Genomic DNA, 17,625 nt, shown 5'->3' with positions numbered 1-17,625 from the left:
TAAAAGAAAAAGTACGGTGTAGCAACTTCTAAACGATGCCGTTCAGCATACGGATTTCCATTTCGACCACACGATGTCTTTACAGAAAAACAGCGTATCAAGGGCGATTGTTTGCGCGACGTTATCTGTGCGAATCTGCAGCTGTGACAAGCAATTGAATTCGAACTCTTCCACTCATGGGTTTTGGGTCATCTCTGCTGCGGATGATATCCAGTTTGTTTCTCAATAGCCAGATCTTTATACTTGCATCCGGGAAGACAGATTTCGGGAGAAAATATTCACCTCTTTACCCATAGGAATGCCAGCGCGTTGTTATCGTCTAAAGTTCTCCCAAGTGAGTGAAAGAGTCCGCTCTGAAACTTTGTGCGTCGGCAAGACTCGAAAAATGTCAAAATACGACACAACAGTGTTCCCCCTTAAAGTTTTGACACGTGGCAACTTATCGTTTTGCCGAAACATCGTCGATAGGGTGTTACCTTAATTTCTGGATTTGCCGTATCTTCGGACTTAGAAGAATGTCTTGAAAAACAGTAAACTTACTGCACTTCATGATAAATTTGGTAGCAGTGAAAGTTATTGACGTAGAACGTTTTCTGCTGCGGGAATCAAAGCTTCTTTTCCGTGGCGGAAACGCATCTGGCCAGCTATCGCCAAAGGGCGCGAGGACGGCCTAGCTAGTGGCCCCAGAGACGCGTTTAGCACATAGTCACGTGGGGCTGGGGTTTCATACAAAGGCTTTGATTCGGGTATCAAAACTTGCTGCACGTTTTCGCAGCCTGAGAGCACCACCGGAATACGCATTGTGCGACTACATTAGGCCAACGAAAAGGCAATAGTCATTGCATAACCACCGCAGTGTCGCTCACGACCGAGACAGTCTTCTGACAGACAGACATTCTGTATAAGAGTCCGCCTAGTGGACATATCCATTTCGTCTGCTGTTGAAGTTCTGATTTACTGGGCTGCGCCGCACGTCCGCAGCCACCAGCCACCATAGACGATCAACACCTCAGCAGCAGACCAAGTGGACGGAATACTTCCCCTGGTTGTTCAATAAACGCGAAAAGCGGCGACCTTTAGGCTCCAGTGTACTTGCACCGAGATACCGATGTCTTTACAATAACACTGCAAATGAAGCGTTCGCAAATGATGTGTTGCTGTACACTATACTATAGCCTGCTTGATACTACGTCTTCCTGCATCCTTCTTGATCAGGCACCATTCCGTCTGTCCAGCAGTCTTGCACCTGACGATATACTGCGAGCATTGGCCTTGAATTGGCATCCGCGAACCAACTCCTCATCCCGTTGACAAGCTAGCCTTTAAGGTGGAGTTGAAGCGATACACACTTTTACGTGCCTGTGGTTGTTTCTCTGACCGCGGCACTTGCAACTGGTATAGCTTAGCTACTTGCTCTCGCTCATCGGAGAGGTATGCGAGAGCGTATGATTGCTTTTGATGTTTAGCGCGAGTGCCTTCAAACGTCATTCAAAGATACTAGCCCAGATTATGTGTTGCACTGTTTCACCGATCTTATAACGCAACTGTCGTGCACGGTGTAAATCGCACACATCTCCTAATCGGATTCATCGGAACGAAGCCCTGTGCGCTCGGCGACGAACAAACGCAGCCCCACCCAACCAGCAGGGACTTTCCGGAACTCTTGGTGCACGCAAAACACCACCGAACAACAACAGGCATCATGCCCTTGAGGAACCGGTGCTCCCCTCTGTCAACAGCGATCGAATCGTCCCCCGGGAAACAGGGCGGAGTCGCAGCAGTGTGGCGGCGGCCTACGGCAGGAGCGTAGGCCCTCGGAGTCTCATAGTGCGGTGGACTGCGTGCTGGGCTGGTGCTCGATCTGCAGCACCATGGACTTGATGTCCTCGGCACTCTTGGCACGCCGGGAGAGCGGCACCAGGATCTGGCTGCCCACGAACACCGAGTTGTGACGCAGCCGATGGAGCCGGTGCAGCGCGGCCGCCCTGCTACCGTTCGCGTTGGACGACAGGCGGCGCAGCTCGCGCTCCAGCACCACGCTCTTCACCTGCGCGGGACACGACGGCATCACGTGGTGTGAGGAGGCACGGCGTCGCCACTTGGCGCGAGACAAACTCGAGCAGGGTTCGCGGATCGTAAAGTGTTTGTTAACTTGTCACTGTTCGCGCAGACAGACAAACAAAAAGGCGTAGGATTTTCACAGTTGTACGCGTTTACTTCTACTGCTAGAACTATAGCACTTCCCGTCTGGTAAGAGGCACTACCTTTTGAATATTTAGACGGACTTTGCAATAGTAGTAGTAGTAGTAGTAGTAGTAGTAGTAGTAGTAGTAGTAGTAGTAGTAGTAGTAGTAGTAGTAGTAGTAGTATTGCTGTTGGTGTCGAAATGGTTTTGCCTAAATATTGAAAATGGATGGCAAGAGTGGAATCATTGCCTCAAGGCATGCGAGAGTACTTAAGTTATGTGTATCCGGATTGCCTCAGACCGGCATGAGTTGGTAAATTGGAAGAAGTCTTTTATGTGGGCAGATTCCGTGCATTCCATCCACTGTTTACAGCGAATTCATCGTTTCACTGTTTGGCTTAGTGAAACAGTGAACGTGGTCCGCGCATACACTAGACAATCGCTGTTGCACGAGGCCAAAGCGAGCCGTCATCGGCGCGTACCTGCAGCACGGGTGGCGAGTCCGGCTCTAATTGTTCGTGGTACTGTGGCTGGTAGGGCTCCAACATGCGGATCTTGCCCCACTTGTTGAAGAACAGCAGGATGACGGCCAGCCACACGCTCAGCACGAGCACCACAATCACGATCTCCTCGTCGCGGACAACCACGGTCCGAGACGCCACCACACCGCTGCGATAGTACGGGCCTCCGGTCCCCGCCGTCGCCGTCGCGCCGCTGCTACTGCTGTTGTTGCTGCTGCTGCTGCTGGGGCTGCTGCCATTGGTGGCTGCTGCTGCTGCTGTTGATGCTGCTGCGCATGCGTCATAGTATAGTAGGCCTGTTAAGCCCTCTTGGCAGCGTTAGTGACGAGTGACTGGCTTATGCCACATTTAACTCCGTGGCCTACTTGTACCAAATATTTTGAAGGAGGTGCTCGGGCGAAGCCGTTGCCTGCCTGTAGGTGCAAGGTTAGATATGCGTGTAGCTAGCACCATCTCCCTTCCCTATCGGAGGGCGTGTGATCGACCTGCTACCATCATCATTATTTAAGCACGTGACACCTGATCCGACATTACGCGGATGTTACCGACACATGTTTATCAGTGTAGTTCCAGCGGCTTCGTTTTTTTGCTTTGAAGAAAGCGAAGTAGGTTAAGGCAACACTAAAGCTATTGCAGGAAATGAAAAAAAAAGAAGGAAACGGGCATACAAGTACAAACACCGAGTTTTACGAGTGCTTAAATATTCGATTTCCTTTTCTCCTCTTTACGTCATTTCAGTCACTCCGTCTGAAGCAGCAAGGCCTGCACGAAGGAGGGCTGACCCATTTTCCGCTTTCATTAAAATCCTTCTACGACACACTCATGCCGCCGCTGTATACTACCAAAGCGGGCCACACATCTACCGCACATTTCCGCAGAAAGAATGCGTACTTCCTCTTACCCCTGCTACTAGCACCTCTGACTAGCAAGGAACACAATATTATGAATATTTACGCAGACTCGATCGTATCGACGTTTCTCATCACGGCAACCGTTGCTGCAGACTACCAGCGTATTCGCTAATTCATGATTGGGTTCCTTGAAGTTGTCGCGACTGTATCGTTTTCGCACGATACTTTAGGCAACTTCTCGCTTATTATACCCATCCTTGAACGTTGTTTCTCTTATACGAATCTGTAACGAGGAGGGCGTGTCCTAGACCACGAAAGAAACTTGATCGGTCCACCCTTCACGCCTACACCACAGCGTACGCGCCACGCTTCTCCGCAGCTGGACTATACTCGCCGACAGCTCGAGAATTCAGCGCAAGGACCGCCCACAGAACCGCTGCGCACCTGGCCTCTGTGCTACGGTGCTGCAAAACATAGTTACCCCCTCTCGGTCATCGCGGTGGATGACCCGCACCTCGTCAAGAAGCCCGGTCAAGTCTCGGATTACCTGAGAAGCGACTGTCCAAGCGATGCCCACGTGAAGGGCTTCTCGCTCGAGGTGAAAGACCCATAACATTCTTTACAGCATGGCCCACTGTGTGATTGCATCGAACGACACGGCCCCGTGAAGTTTCAGTTCTCTACAGGTATTAGCGCGAGTAAATTCCTAGAATTGCTCGCATTTTATTTGCAGTCTGAATTCGTACATTTCAACGAAAGTTTCTAAATACAACGACAAGGGGGTCTGCATTGCCTCGGGCCCCTACTGAGGTACCTGTTACAAGCCACTTGCGACAGATGCGCAGCAGCACGCCTGTCTGACACGGACACGGTATGCGTACCTTCAGATGCGCCGGCGACAATTTGTTAATGTGCCGAAGAAACCGAGACCCACAACTGTGATCACTCAAGTGCTAAATATGTTTCAGCTCACGATGGAACTACCGACCGAAGACAGACTTAAATTCCTAGACTTGGAGTTGATTTTAGGCAGCACGCATGTTTGCTGGGCCTATGCACCGCATTCATAGAAGGGATTTCTACCGTTCAGCACGGCATGCATGAAATTAGTAAAGAGGGGCATAGCGACATCATGCCTATAGGTGGAGCACTGAGTAGGTCATGCGCACTCAGAGTTGAATACTCGTACAGCTTTCAGGCACCAGAAGGCGTGCTACAGAGTGTGATACAAGGTATGTTAACCGAAGTCAAGGCTCCGAAAAGAAACGAAACAAAGCAAAAGCATCTTGACAATTTCGATAACAGAAGCGTTGCAGCAATTCTGTATGCAAATTAGGTGTTACGTATTAAAGAAAGATAGTTACTAGGGCACGATCGAGTCACGCTTCTCTTTTAGTGCTCCTAACTAGCTGCAAAACATGTGTGGAATGCTTTGGAGTTTGAAGTTCCTTTATTTGCCCATTACGTGCATGGGGAAGACCCAGGGGGGAAAAAAAAGGTGCATAAGCAGCTTGACGAGCCCATCGGCCCCTTCAACATATGTAGCACTCAGCAGCCTGTCCCAGTAACAATACAAAATCATCGCAAAACAAAATCACTTGGTAACATTCTGCATCACAGTCAAACGTGAACAACACGACATAATGAAAGCAATTTACATGATCACGCCCACAGGAAGCTGAATTAATATAAACATGCAAATGTCCATATGTCCTGCTGGTTAAAAAAGAAGACAAGATAACTTAGCAAACACGAATTTAACATAGGAAAAAACAAAACAAAAACAGTTGATGAACACAAATTGGCAAAGCGTACGAGAGCGTATTACGTTCGAATAGACAAACGAGAATAAAAGAAAATTACCCAGAATAAGGGAGACAACTTATGTAAATTGTACAACGGTATCAGACAGATCTATACCAAGTGTATGCAGGTCACTCAACAAGCGTGGCAAAGTGTCCGACAGACTTTGGTAACCATAAGAAAGTTGTACGTGTTGAAACATGCCAGAGTTCGGCACTTCTGGTGTTGTACACAGGTATATTCAAGGGAATAGGATAAAAAAGAGTAAACGAAATATGCGAGAAAAGCCACGCAAGAAAAGTATGTTGAATGCCACGGCGATGTTCTCTATATACTTGATTACGCGTTGTCATGCAGCCGGTGGTACGCGTGCTAGACGGGTCATTGTATAAACGACTGTCGGAGGGGAACACGCGCAAATTCTTTGAAGCGCTCGATAGGCAGAAATCTCGCCTAGCACTGTAGCAAGCGCAGGTGTCATGTAGATTTCCTCAGGTGCCAGATTGTGCGAAAACACAGCGAACAGAGCGCTCGCTAAATATTTGGCACCTTTTCGACGCACAAAAAAAAACGACCCTTGTGCATCGGTATACGCCTTCACTGCTTCTGTCCGAGTAGGAGACATTGTATCTATCACGATAAGTCTGCTGTATCTTCTCAACCGGCTTTTTCTCTTTCTTTTCCTTTCTTTTTATAAAGTTCGAAGCAAGCAGCAATGAACTCATACGGTTGCTAGTCAGAGCAATGTGTGCGTCCATCTTATCTGTGTACTTCGCTGGTCATCCACAACTTCAACACTGTCCCCGCCTGCCGACGCCGATACGAAAGAACACAAAAAAAAAAGGTTTGACTCCACCCTGACTTAACGTTGTTCAAGCGCAGTGACAACGAGGACGAGCGAGTTGACAAGCGCTAAGTCGCGCAAGCGTGACGTCGCGGCAACGAGCGAATGTAAGTGGCTGGCGCATCTGTGCAAATTCTCCGAGCGCCACCGCATATCTCGAGCACGTCACCGACCGCAGCTTCGCGCAGGCCGCGCAGCAGCAGTGGCCGCGTCGTCGCGCGTGCAACAACACATATACGTGACATGTCATGCGCAAATAGTAAAAAAAGAGCCGCACTTTCCTCCACAATTCCGAACGTATACAATCCTACACACCCGCTTTGCGTGCCCGTAGGGAAGGCTGAATGGCACTGTCAAAGAGATGCTAGATGTTTTTATGAAATATAGCCATGGTTTAGAATACACCTTTGAACTACCAAAGAACAATAAGTTACAGTTTTTAGACTTTCGAGCTCAGCCTGGGAGCTGAAGTGCACTGGAAGTACCAACACGTATACGCACTGGCGGTGGCCGCAGTTCCGGGCGCCACGAAGCGCACCAGGCCGACGGGCGCGTCTGTGGTGCGGTTGGCTCGCGTGGCGAGGCTAGGCGAGGCCCGGGCGAAGACGCGCACCAGGTACTCCGCCTCCGGTTGGAGTCGCTCCAGCAGCACGCTGCGCTGCTCGCCGGAGGCCACCGCCACGCGGCCCGACGACCTGCGCGCGAAGAAGGGGACGAAAAGGAAGATCGTTTACTCCGGGCGCTCTTCAAAGGAAACTGCGTCGTGCTGCCGGTTACCAAGGGGCCGTTGCAACTTTGTTAATGAATTGCAATGCGTTCTCCCGTACTCTGCTCCGCATACAACCTTGCCCTTACTCAAATTCCACCTTCCCCATCTTCCTCTCGCAGTGGGAGAGTCGGAGAGCTCGAAGCGCTGCCTTTGTGCCTCAGGGACCCAACGTACGGGCGTGGTGGGCAGCCCCGTGTGTTCGCATTGATAATTTCTCTCTCTTCTTTATTTCGATCTGGTCTGACGCACTCTGGCTGCTTTTCGTGCCGGGACAAGCGTTCCTTTGGCGTGCACTTGGTCGAATCAACTGAATCTACAGAGTCCCAGGGCACCATCTGCCGTGCGTGGCGTGGCGTGTCCGAAGGACTACAAGGACTGATTTCTCTATCAGGCGTTTGAACCAGCTTCCATTATTCTAGTAGTCCATTAAGAGGGAGGAATAGACAAGCACTGCAATATGAGCACGCTGAAGGAAAGAATTGGTACATCCGTATACCGCTGCACTGCAGCTCAGTCATCGCATGTATAGCAGTCACTGAACTGTGTAGAATAGTAGACGAAGCTCACGAACAAGAATAGAGTGCTCTTAGATGGGGGGAAAACACATTACCGCATGCTTGTGACGCGCCGTTAGCTCTCGCGTCAAGTGACAGGTATGGAGAAAGGGAGGGCCGTAGTCAGACATACCACAAGATACAGTCTTGCGTGGAAGTTGTCTCTGGTCGCGATGAGGCAAGACTCGAGCGACCTCTCGCGTGCCGAAAATGTTTTGACCCCAAGCTTTCGAAGGCAGGGACGGAGAGACGCGGCAAGGGGGCAAATGACCCAACCAACCGAACGGGCCTTTACGCCACTCGAAGATAAATGGCTGCACTGTCCGGCTCGGAGACGACGTCGCGCGCATTCTTGCACGAAGCGATGTGCAGGAGCCGGCAGCGTGGGTCGATAACCATCCCTGCACGAGGCATAGCTGGCGTGCGTGTCCGCATGGATGAGAAATGCACCAAGTAGCACGCTCACGCACGGTTGGCTTAGTTTAGAGATGCGTGTGCGGCGGTGAAATTGCGGTCTCGTGCAGTTTAACCGTTCAAGCAAGCGTGTGATCTGTTCTTTTCTTTTTCTTGAAATTTTCTTTTCTCAAGCAAAGTAGACTAGAATTTTTGAATACAAACAGTTAATACGCAAAGGCAGTACAATACGGCTACCAGAAGAGCAGCCTATAATTCGATAGTTGTCGACAAGAAATGATGACGCAAAGAATAGTCTGCACGCGCCAGTACCAGCAGTGTTCTGATGCCACGCATGTTTTAAAATTGCGCAACTGCAAACATAGTAAGCCGCAGTGCTGACATGGACCTTCACCAGCATAGCAATTTACTATTTTGTTGTGGTCGGTTATCCATGGTGCGAGCGCAGAAATGTTTACTTTCTCTATTTTTGTTCTTCTTCCAAAGTACGCAAATGAACTTTACAGAACTCCGCAAAGTATGGCAAGCTTTATAAAAAGGAATGACGGACGTCAACCATCACTCCAAAGCAGTTTATTTTGTTCTCTTTCTGCCGTTTAAAGAAAAAAGAAAAATGGCATTGGTTTTGAATAGCGAGCTTAGATTTCAATTTCGCTGACAGGCACTCTAAAACGTCAGCAGTAAGGGAAGAAATTGAACGTGGACGCCAAGCCTTTGCGCACAGGTGTTCTCCGTCCGAGGACATGGCGTGACAGCGGTGATGGAGTCGTGTGCCATGCATACCCTCGCATCTGCGCTCCCCCCAAAAAAGCACGCGGGTGTACAAGCACAGGGCAATATACGCGAACACGCTAGCCACTCTCAGTGCGAGCACGCCACGGATTGCACGCACGCGGCGTCTCGAACCTGTAGAGTCGCCAGCCTCTTCTCAACGCAATATCACGTGACCGCATACAGGATTGACACGAGAGGAATCGTAGGACGCGCGAGAAGAAGCTTGACCAGAATAACACTCGGTTTACTGCCCTATAGTGAGGGAGAGAGAGACGACCAGGAGGAAAAGGGAAGCCGACGTCTTCGCTTACACGAGCTCGACGCGAGCTGCGCCGAATCGGGAGACGGCGTGACACTGGTCGACGCGACCGTGTTTATACGCGTACGTCACCACGCGGTCCGAGCGAGTCAAATCCGCCCCTCGCAGTCGTGCTGACGCGACCCCGCCAGATTTTACGCGAATGCGGCGACTGGATTCGGGATCAGAGATCTCGAGATCAGGAAAGCAGTGATCTCGATCAGCTGGTCGGCTTTCCGCTGATCGAGAAGTCTCGAGATCAGGAAGCTATGCGCGCTCGTTCACACCTGCACTTTTACACACGCGTGCACTAGGTGATCTATTTTAATGAAAACACATTTTTGAAGATTCTTCACTGTTCGTCCCTTCAGCGCGGCGGACACTAGGTGGTCGAGTATCCGTCTCAGTTCGATCTCTAATGAACTAAAATTAGTTACTTACATTTTGCATTATTGATTTTTTACTGATTTTAAGACCATATTGTAATGGCAGTATAACTGAGAGGTGTTGCACGAGGCTAGCGCAACTTACACTAATTTAAGAACGCCATATGTTTAGGCATTCGTCGACAAAATAATGTGTTCGCTCCAGTACCAAAACACAGTATGCAAGCAGTGTTCTACATCCTCCGTCAAGGTTTGTGAGTGGTGGCACTGGCTAACACTCCCAGGTTTAGTTCTGGTAGTAACACATAAGTACCCGAGAAACTGGACGGGAAAACGGCGCCGTGGTAGCTCAGTTGGTGGAGCATCGCACGCGTAATGCGAAGACGTTGGGTCGTTCCTCACCTGCGGCGTTTTTTTTTCATTCACTTTCATTTCCATTAATTTATAATTTCTTTAGTTCAATTAGTAAGTACACGTAATTTCCCATGTGCTGTCCTTGGTGTTTTTGTTTGTTAGCTTTTTACGATATGATTAATAAAAAATCGGGCCCCTCGGTTGTTGCCATTTGTTGGGCGTGTTGGTAAACTGAAAGCATATTTAGCGCCAGCAAACAAGGACGGAAGGGAGACGACACCACAATTGTGGTGGTGTCGTCTATATATATATATATATATATATATATATATATATATATATATATATATATATATATATATATATATATATATATATATATATATATCCTGCCAGCATCCTCTTCCAATACTACAATTGCAACGCTGACGCTAAAGTCAGTAATTAAAATTAAATAACCTGTCGTTTAATTAGCAAACGGACTGAGACGGCTACTCAACCATCAAGTGTCTGCCGTGCCGAAAGAACGCATAGTGAAAAAAGCATCATCGCATTGGTTTAAAGAAAGAAAAAATAAACGTGTCCATTAAATAGAATAGGTCACCATTTATAATTTATATATGGATGTGGAGTAGTAGGCCAAGGGCATGTTTTTTTCTGCCGACATCTTCGTCTCCTCTCGTTACACGTGATCTATCCTCTCACCCTTTTACATGACGAAATGAGTGTTTTACAACATTGCCCTCCGAGATCGAGCGGCGCATCGGGCGCGGTGAATAAATCGGAGGCCATGGTCAAAATGAATTCGCACAAAGCGTAAGGGATTGGCGTTGGGCTAGATCGCACAAAGCGATCGATGCTACGGCACACACAGGCTTTAGCAGACTACGTTGTACTTCGTAGACGGTGTTCCGTATCAGTATTTTAATACGAATGACATTCTTGGTATTGACAGACCAGCTTTGTTTTCTGCTATCTAGCTATTTAACTCTGCTTCTATCCCACAAAAATTGTTGGCCGATCCCACAGATGGGATCCCAGATGGGTCTGGAAATGGGGGCTGATCCCAAAGGTATAGTGCAGTGTGAATATCGCGGGCCATTCGCGTGGATATGTGCCACTGGGTTTGCGCGTACTTCAAGGCGGCGGCGCCAGAGGGCGCAGCATGCTCAGAGGGATGGGCGACAGAGGAGCCCGGCCGCAGCAGTCACCATGACGCGTTTCGACTCTTCGCAATAATCACCGTAAGCGAGTTCTGGACGATTTGATTTTTTGTTTGTTTGCGCTGTTTACAAGGTACATGACGGCTTTACGCCAATGCTGACAATGCTGAACGCCACCGTGACTGCACCGGACCTCCTCCTCGCTCTGCCGAACGTGACATGCAAGCACAAAACGTTCTGCCTGCCATGAAGAAAGCGTCGCCGCCTCCACGATGCCAGCGGCGGCCCAGGAGACGTGATCCCCTGCCGCAGTTGTTCTCACCTACCGTCACTGCATGGATGCGAGTCGCCTAATTGGCTTTGGTCTAAAACGGGGAGCCTGCTCGGCGTCCTTTGAATATTTTATACGAGGCGCTTTATTGCCTCCCGCCGGATCTCCGGGGAGCGCTCTCACTACTCCGGCTGAGTGCACAACAAACGCCGACCTATTATAGCTGGCGGAAGCGCAGCGCGCGGCCTTGAAGGGAAAAAAAAGCAAAAGTGAGGCAAGAGCCGTAATCGCTGGGAAGAAATAATAATGACAATGAACAAAAAAAACGCATAGGGCTCAACTGAGCGATAACTAGTAAAGCGGGCATTCTCACGCAAAGTGCTGTGCGGTTTGCCGTTTGCTGCTTTCAAAAATGCGCACGCCCATGCAGATGACCGTTGAACGACAACGGCAACGACTGCAAGAATTACGGATTTGGCGTTTGCATCCAGTTCACAGTTCTTCCACGTTCAGTGGATTCGGCACGAGTTACTGCTTCGCATAATCTGCAGTTTGTCAAGATTTGCAGGAGAAAGATTTGCGAGAACTCGCCCAGAGTATAAGCTCCACCGACCGACTATTGAATGCCCCGTTTTTACTGGCTCGATTACGTGTATTATATATATATATATATATATATATATATATATATATATATATATATATATATATATATATATATATATATATATATATATATATATATATATATATATCAGTGCAGGCGCGCGTCCTTTCTTGAATCGTATAAATCTCGAATGCTCCATTATTCGCACTTGTCATTTGTTTTTGACGTATTCGGCCTTTCACATAACATTGACACTATACGCCAGACCTTATCGTGTTGCTCTTTCTCTCTGTCCAAAACACACACACATGCACACACGCACACGGGCGCGCACACCCCTCGTCAATCTGACAACAGGAATAACAAAAGGGAACACATGCAGGAACCATAAGCGATTAATTGGTTATCAGAACTTGTTAATCAGAAATTGTTAGTCCCCGTAAACAACATGTTGTGTTGTCTTGCACATAGAGTGTACTGATTTCTTAAGCGAGCGCAGTTGCTCTGTGCATTCGCCCCTCGGGCATTAGCATTTCCTTCTCACCACGCACCATACGTACCAATTATATGGAAATCATTACAAGAACGCCTTTAGCTGTTCTGTGTTCGTATATTGTCCCCCGGCTCGGTCTGAGCGGCATCATTTCGTCCGGGAACCGCCAAAGGTGTCCTGACGACGGTCGACGACACTTGTCACTTGCAGCGTTGTTTATAGTCATCGTATGTGCATCTCAGCGCGTAAAGACGCATAACAAACATCTCGCGCATAGGAATCAACTCGTTGTCGAGTTTCACTTGCCTCGCTTGGGTGCGGAGGCGACACTGTGCGAACGTGGGCGCAGCGACTACGTAAAAAAGAACGCGAGAGGTATGTATAAGTTGACATGCGCAGTAATGGCGCGTTGCGCCCCGGCCGTCGAGGCTGCTTCGTGCATAATTACCGGAATATTACGTAACGTAACATTCTTTTCCCCGCGCCTTCAGCTGTTTCCTAAAACAATGGTAACAGATCGCGCGCCAGATGGACTAATGACCAGTGAAGCGCGATCGCTGTAACTTAGCCGATTTTAGTGAGAAACGCGTCTATATACGAGTATATTTGGTGACCTTTGCTGACGAAGGATGGACACTGGCATTAAAATGAGTTGAAGCTAGCGCTTGTGTTTTGTCCGTCCAGAACTCTTTGTCAATTTCGCGCTGCCCTTGTATACAATGGGATCGTACCGACTAACCTGATCGAGTTGAATGTTATGTTTCCTGAAACTGCATTAACTGAAACCATATGACACATTAATGTGTAGCGACCGTACGCTAACATTGCTGCTAACGTGTAGCCTCTCTTCGGAAATGTCGATGGAAATGCAAAAGGTATGCTATAGATATAATGCGCAGAGCTCACGTGCGTTGAGATTAACTTCCTGTTCAATGCGTGAGTGCAAGTTCATGATCGCTCATTGGAGAGCTGTACAGGGGGCCAGGCACTGCGCTTCTGGGTCTGGGTCTATACTGGAAGTGCTTCAACGCCTGCAACAATCGTGCTTGTCACGGATCATCTCCAATCGCAACATGCATCGATTAATAAACGGAAAAGGAGACATCCACCCTAGTCGTAACACCGCTACAAAGGAAACACATACAGGTTACTTCAAAGGAAAGTCTCGCTGTTGAACAAAAATTCGTCCTGGTCCTGGACTCGAGCCCGGTGCCACCGCCTTTCCGGGGCAGCCGCTCTACCACCTGAGCTAACCAGGCAGCTAGCAGATGGCAGGGCGAAGTCGAATTTATCAACAACTGCGCCTTAGCCCACGGTAAAGGCACAGCCTACCACAGTCGACTTCAGTGTCCCTCTTAGAAATCGCAGGCACAACCGTTTACTTCTCCCGAAACTGCGAATAAATGTATTCTTGCTAGCAAACTTTACAAGTGTGTTGGCGCAGTGAGGCCGGCGACTTGTAGCTTCTCCTGTTGCATATTTACTCAGCATGAGTATTCGTAAATAAAAACACTGAAGTGACCGAACAGCAAAAGGCCACAGTTCATCACTGATGGTCAAGCAGGCTTAGAGCATTAAATTACAGCGTCGTGTTGTTTTCCGTTAATAAAGCACGTCCCACCATAATGGCAGTTGGCAAATGACGCAATTGCTTTAAGCTGATTGGTATAGCCACCGTGTCATTTACCCTGCGTGCAGAGTTGCCTGGTAGTCTTGTAAAGAAATAAAAGAGATCAAAAAGACAATGTTTTATCTCTAAATACAAAGAAATAACCTTTACGCGTATTTTTGCTTTTGTCGACGAGATATCTAGGGCGCGAGCTAAGTAACGGAAAGTCGTCGTTAAAGCTTGCTTTGCTTTTGTTTTCTTGTTTTTCTTTTTTAGCTGTTTTTTTTTTCTTTCTTTTTGTTCGCATCGCACTGCAATGTGCCGCGGGGACTTTGAGGCTTTACTTCTTAGAGACCGCCTTTTCGCGGAAAGAAACCTTAATAGGATAGGCAGCACTTTGCTGGGATTGCTTAGGACAATGCTCAAGGCATCGGAGAGAGAAAAAAAAAAGAGTGAGAGTAATGCGCGGGCTCATTCGCGACGACGTGGGGTTCCCACAACGCTTCATTAATGCTGGGAGTCCAAAATTTAAGAAACGCGTATTTTTTCTTACCGTGTTAGGTTCGCAGTAAACGCCTGTCGCACTTTCTCTTGGCATTATCCGGCTCGCTTTGAACGCTTCACCGGTTTTATTTTTACGCTTCGCCCAGAGCCATTTGGGCGTCTTAACAAGTATGCGGGAGCCTGCCCCCCTAAATCGCCCTGGGGGATCGGTAATTTGTAGACGCGTTTATAGGGTCTCGAACAGTATCCGACAACCCGAGTACGGTCGTGTATAGGGTTCGAGTTTCAACAGGGTTAGTTTTGCGTGAGTGGATCAAGTAATATAGCGAGGACGCGCGTCGGCTGACGCCATGCCAGTAATGCAGACAAATCGGGCTGCGATGCGAGCTGTTGCGTACAGTAGTGTGAAGCAACACCCACAGTTCGCTCTCACTTTGCTTTTGTTGACTCACGCTTGTGTGTGCAAACCTTGAGTCGACGGCTGTCCCGTCTCCTAATTGTAATCAGAATACTGGAGACCTGGGATTGTTGATGCAACATCACGCAAAAAAAGAAAGCGCGCAGGTAACAACGGGAACCAATGAAACAAGTCTCATCAGCGCCGTGGTGTTGTCTGTCTTTGGGTCCCCGTTGTTGCTTGTGCGCTGTGTTATTTTCGTTGTTTTCCTAACGGTGGGTAAGTTCGTGCTGTAGTAAATATGGTAACTACGATCTGTGCCGTAGCTATAGGGTCTGCAAGCCCTAGTTAGCACAGTCCACTATGGGAGCTGTAGTCGAGCGCCAGGTGTCAGTGATGGTAGCGGCTAGTACACTTTGAATTTTCTGTTTAGATAGAGGAGAAACATAGATATATTGCTTGATTAAGTCTGGAGAAGTTAGCGCAGTCTCGTGTGATGGTTGTTGGGGCGTGGAGACGAACAGACGCACGAAGAACTCGAACGTGCACACTCGAGATAGATTGGAGGTAGTGTTTAGGGCGTGCACGGCTCCTTCCGGGACTCAGAAGGGCTTGGGTGCGACCTAATTGGTACGGATCATCCACATTTAAAACAGCGCCAAAAAAACGCCGACAAGGGAGGCCACAGGACGAGCGCTGACTGCCAAGAACACCTTTATTGAAGCCTGCGCAAAAATACACACTTCGCAACGGGCATAAAGAGAGTAAAAGAAGAAAGGGAAGGAGTCATCGTTGGTCAACTACTGCTACGCATGCGTCAATAACATTAAACAATGCAAATGTAACCAACCACGTAGTGGACACGGGCCAAACTGATTAAACTTCTAAGGAACTTAAGTTCCTTATTACAAAGAACTGTGGAAGGGGAACTAACGCAGGTGGCTCCTATAGCTGACGCATTGAAAATGCCTCAAAGATTTCTCTGCCCATCTGATTACTGTACGTTTTCAACACACGTGCGCTCGTCCTGTGTCCTCCCTTGTCCATGTTTTTTTGGCGCTGTTTTAAATATGAATGGTCCTCCCAGGGATAGCGCCAAATTCGCCGCCCTATATAATCCCGTGACTGCTGTCGGCAGCGATTCCGCACAATGTAGTTAGACAGGTTTAGTTAAGCGCTTTTAGCGTAATAGCGGGCTTAACAGAATAGAGGAATGTAAATACCCACTAGTTCTCAGGTTTACCGTTACGTTTTTGCGTGGTTTATACAGTTTACATAAAAACATGGCGGCGGCCCTGGCCGCCCGCTTCGGACTGAATTTGGTGTTGCTGTTGTAGAACTCACTTCGTTCGCAGAAAATGACTGTGGAAACGGCTTTCGCTTTTTCTCGGGCAGCTTCAACGACTGATTATTATGCATAACCTCGCGGATTTTTCGAGATCGCTTGTCGTTTCCAACGCGTCAAGGTCTAACAAGAGAAATGGATGGGTGGATGGATGGATGGATGCTATGAGCGCCCTCTTTGAAACAGGGCGGTGGGTTGCGCCACCAAATTCGTGTTCTTGTTTTGCCTAATGTCCTATACCTTTCCTAAAAAAGAAAAGCGCGCACACAAAAAATTCCCAGTATCAGACTTTCTGAACCGCTATAGGGAACTTTGTTTTTGTACACCTCTGTCGTTCGTGATTTCCCTACTTTTCCCACTGCTATCCCTTAACTCAAGGGCTTCAAGGAGGCCAGGGGAGCGTAAACCGACAGCTGGGTCTCAATTTTCACATTCTAATAAAACATGTTCCATCGTTTTCCTAGCTTTACCAGAGCAGGCACATGCTTCTGGGAAGACTTCCGCGATGATTCCTCCCGGGATGAAAAAATAAAAATAAACTTCCGGGATGAAAAAGAAGAAGAAACAAGAAACTTTCGGAGTGACGGCGCCACCTATCGGCAAAGTCGAGAGACAGGCGGGACAGCACATGGCCTTTGATATAGGGAGATCACGGAGGCCATGGACGGTGGGCTTGTACAGACATGGAAAGTACAAATACAATGTGCTCCCGGCTGCCACTGCACTGCGTTTCACACTTTTCGGATGCGCAAAGGAGGCTTTGCGAGTAGACAAAATCACTTATGCGTATTTTGCATACGAAATTTCAAGCATAATTGAAAAACGTCCCGGCAGGGGAAGTACGCTATCACGCTGTACTGAAGCTCGCTTCCTGTAAAGTTCGTTTGCGGAACGGTAACGCGATTTGTCTTAACCCCGCCGTTACGCTAAAGTTAAACTAAAGCTGTCTAATAGCGCGTCCGAAAACTCGAGGCTTGAGTCGTGGCGTGGATTCCACTTCATGATTGATGCGACACAGTTAACCAAGGTACATAGAAAGTGCAATACACTAGAGGAATAGAGGGAGACCACGATACCTGCACCATAAGTTTCCTACAAAAATTACTATAGAAACCTGGCGCTAGTGTCAATGGGAGCTGCAAATATGCGGTTCTGACAGTTTGGGGACGATTAGCTCTACACGGATTTGCCTAAACTCAGTCCTGCCGGCATTAAAGATTGTGCCAGGAAAATTGTGAACTTGCAAATAGAAGTTATTCACCAAAAATATTGCGTTATGCATGCGCGCAAGGACTGTTTGGCTTGCTCTTGTTATGAAACCGCGAGTGCTTGGAAATATAGACAGATAAAGCGTCATAAATAACGTCTGAAGCCGCAAAGCACGAAGACGAGACAAATCCGCGTACATTCGCCATCATTCCCGCGGCAGCCGAACGATCGCAGCGCCAGAGAGAGAGAGAAGGGAAGACGGAAAGGCAGGGAG

General features: G+C 48.3%; 1 protein-coding gene across 2 annotated transcripts in view; it reads right to left on the bottom strand.

Moving 5' to 3' along the window:
* Positions 1-898: 898 nt before the first annotated feature.
* The window catches only part of LOC135902729 (uncharacterized), a 198,957-nt gene continuing 182,230 nt past the window's right edge, over positions 899-17,625 (bottom strand). The window contains exons 3-5 of one of the 2 annotated variants that reach the window (XM_065432951.2): positions 6,706-6,899; positions 2,668-2,975; positions 899-2,047 (exon numbers count right to left, since the gene is read on the bottom strand). In XM_065432951.2, coding sequence (XP_065289023.2) covers positions 1,823-2,047; positions 2,668-2,975; positions 6,706-6,899 — 727 coding nt within the window. In that variant the 3' untranslated portion in view covers positions 899-1,822. The remainder of the gene's footprint in view (positions 2,048-2,667; positions 2,976-6,705; positions 6,900-17,625) is intronic. The other variant, XM_065432958.2, reaches the window with a different exon arrangement.

This window comes from Dermacentor albipictus, chromosome 3 (genome assembly GCF_038994185.2).
Source record: "Dermacentor albipictus isolate Rhodes 1998 colony chromosome 3, USDA_Dalb.pri_finalv2, whole genome shotgun sequence".
Taxonomy (NCBI): domain Eukaryota; kingdom Metazoa; phylum Arthropoda; class Arachnida; order Ixodida; family Ixodidae; genus Dermacentor; species Dermacentor albipictus.
This window is presented reverse-complemented; position numbering and strand designations above follow the sequence as displayed.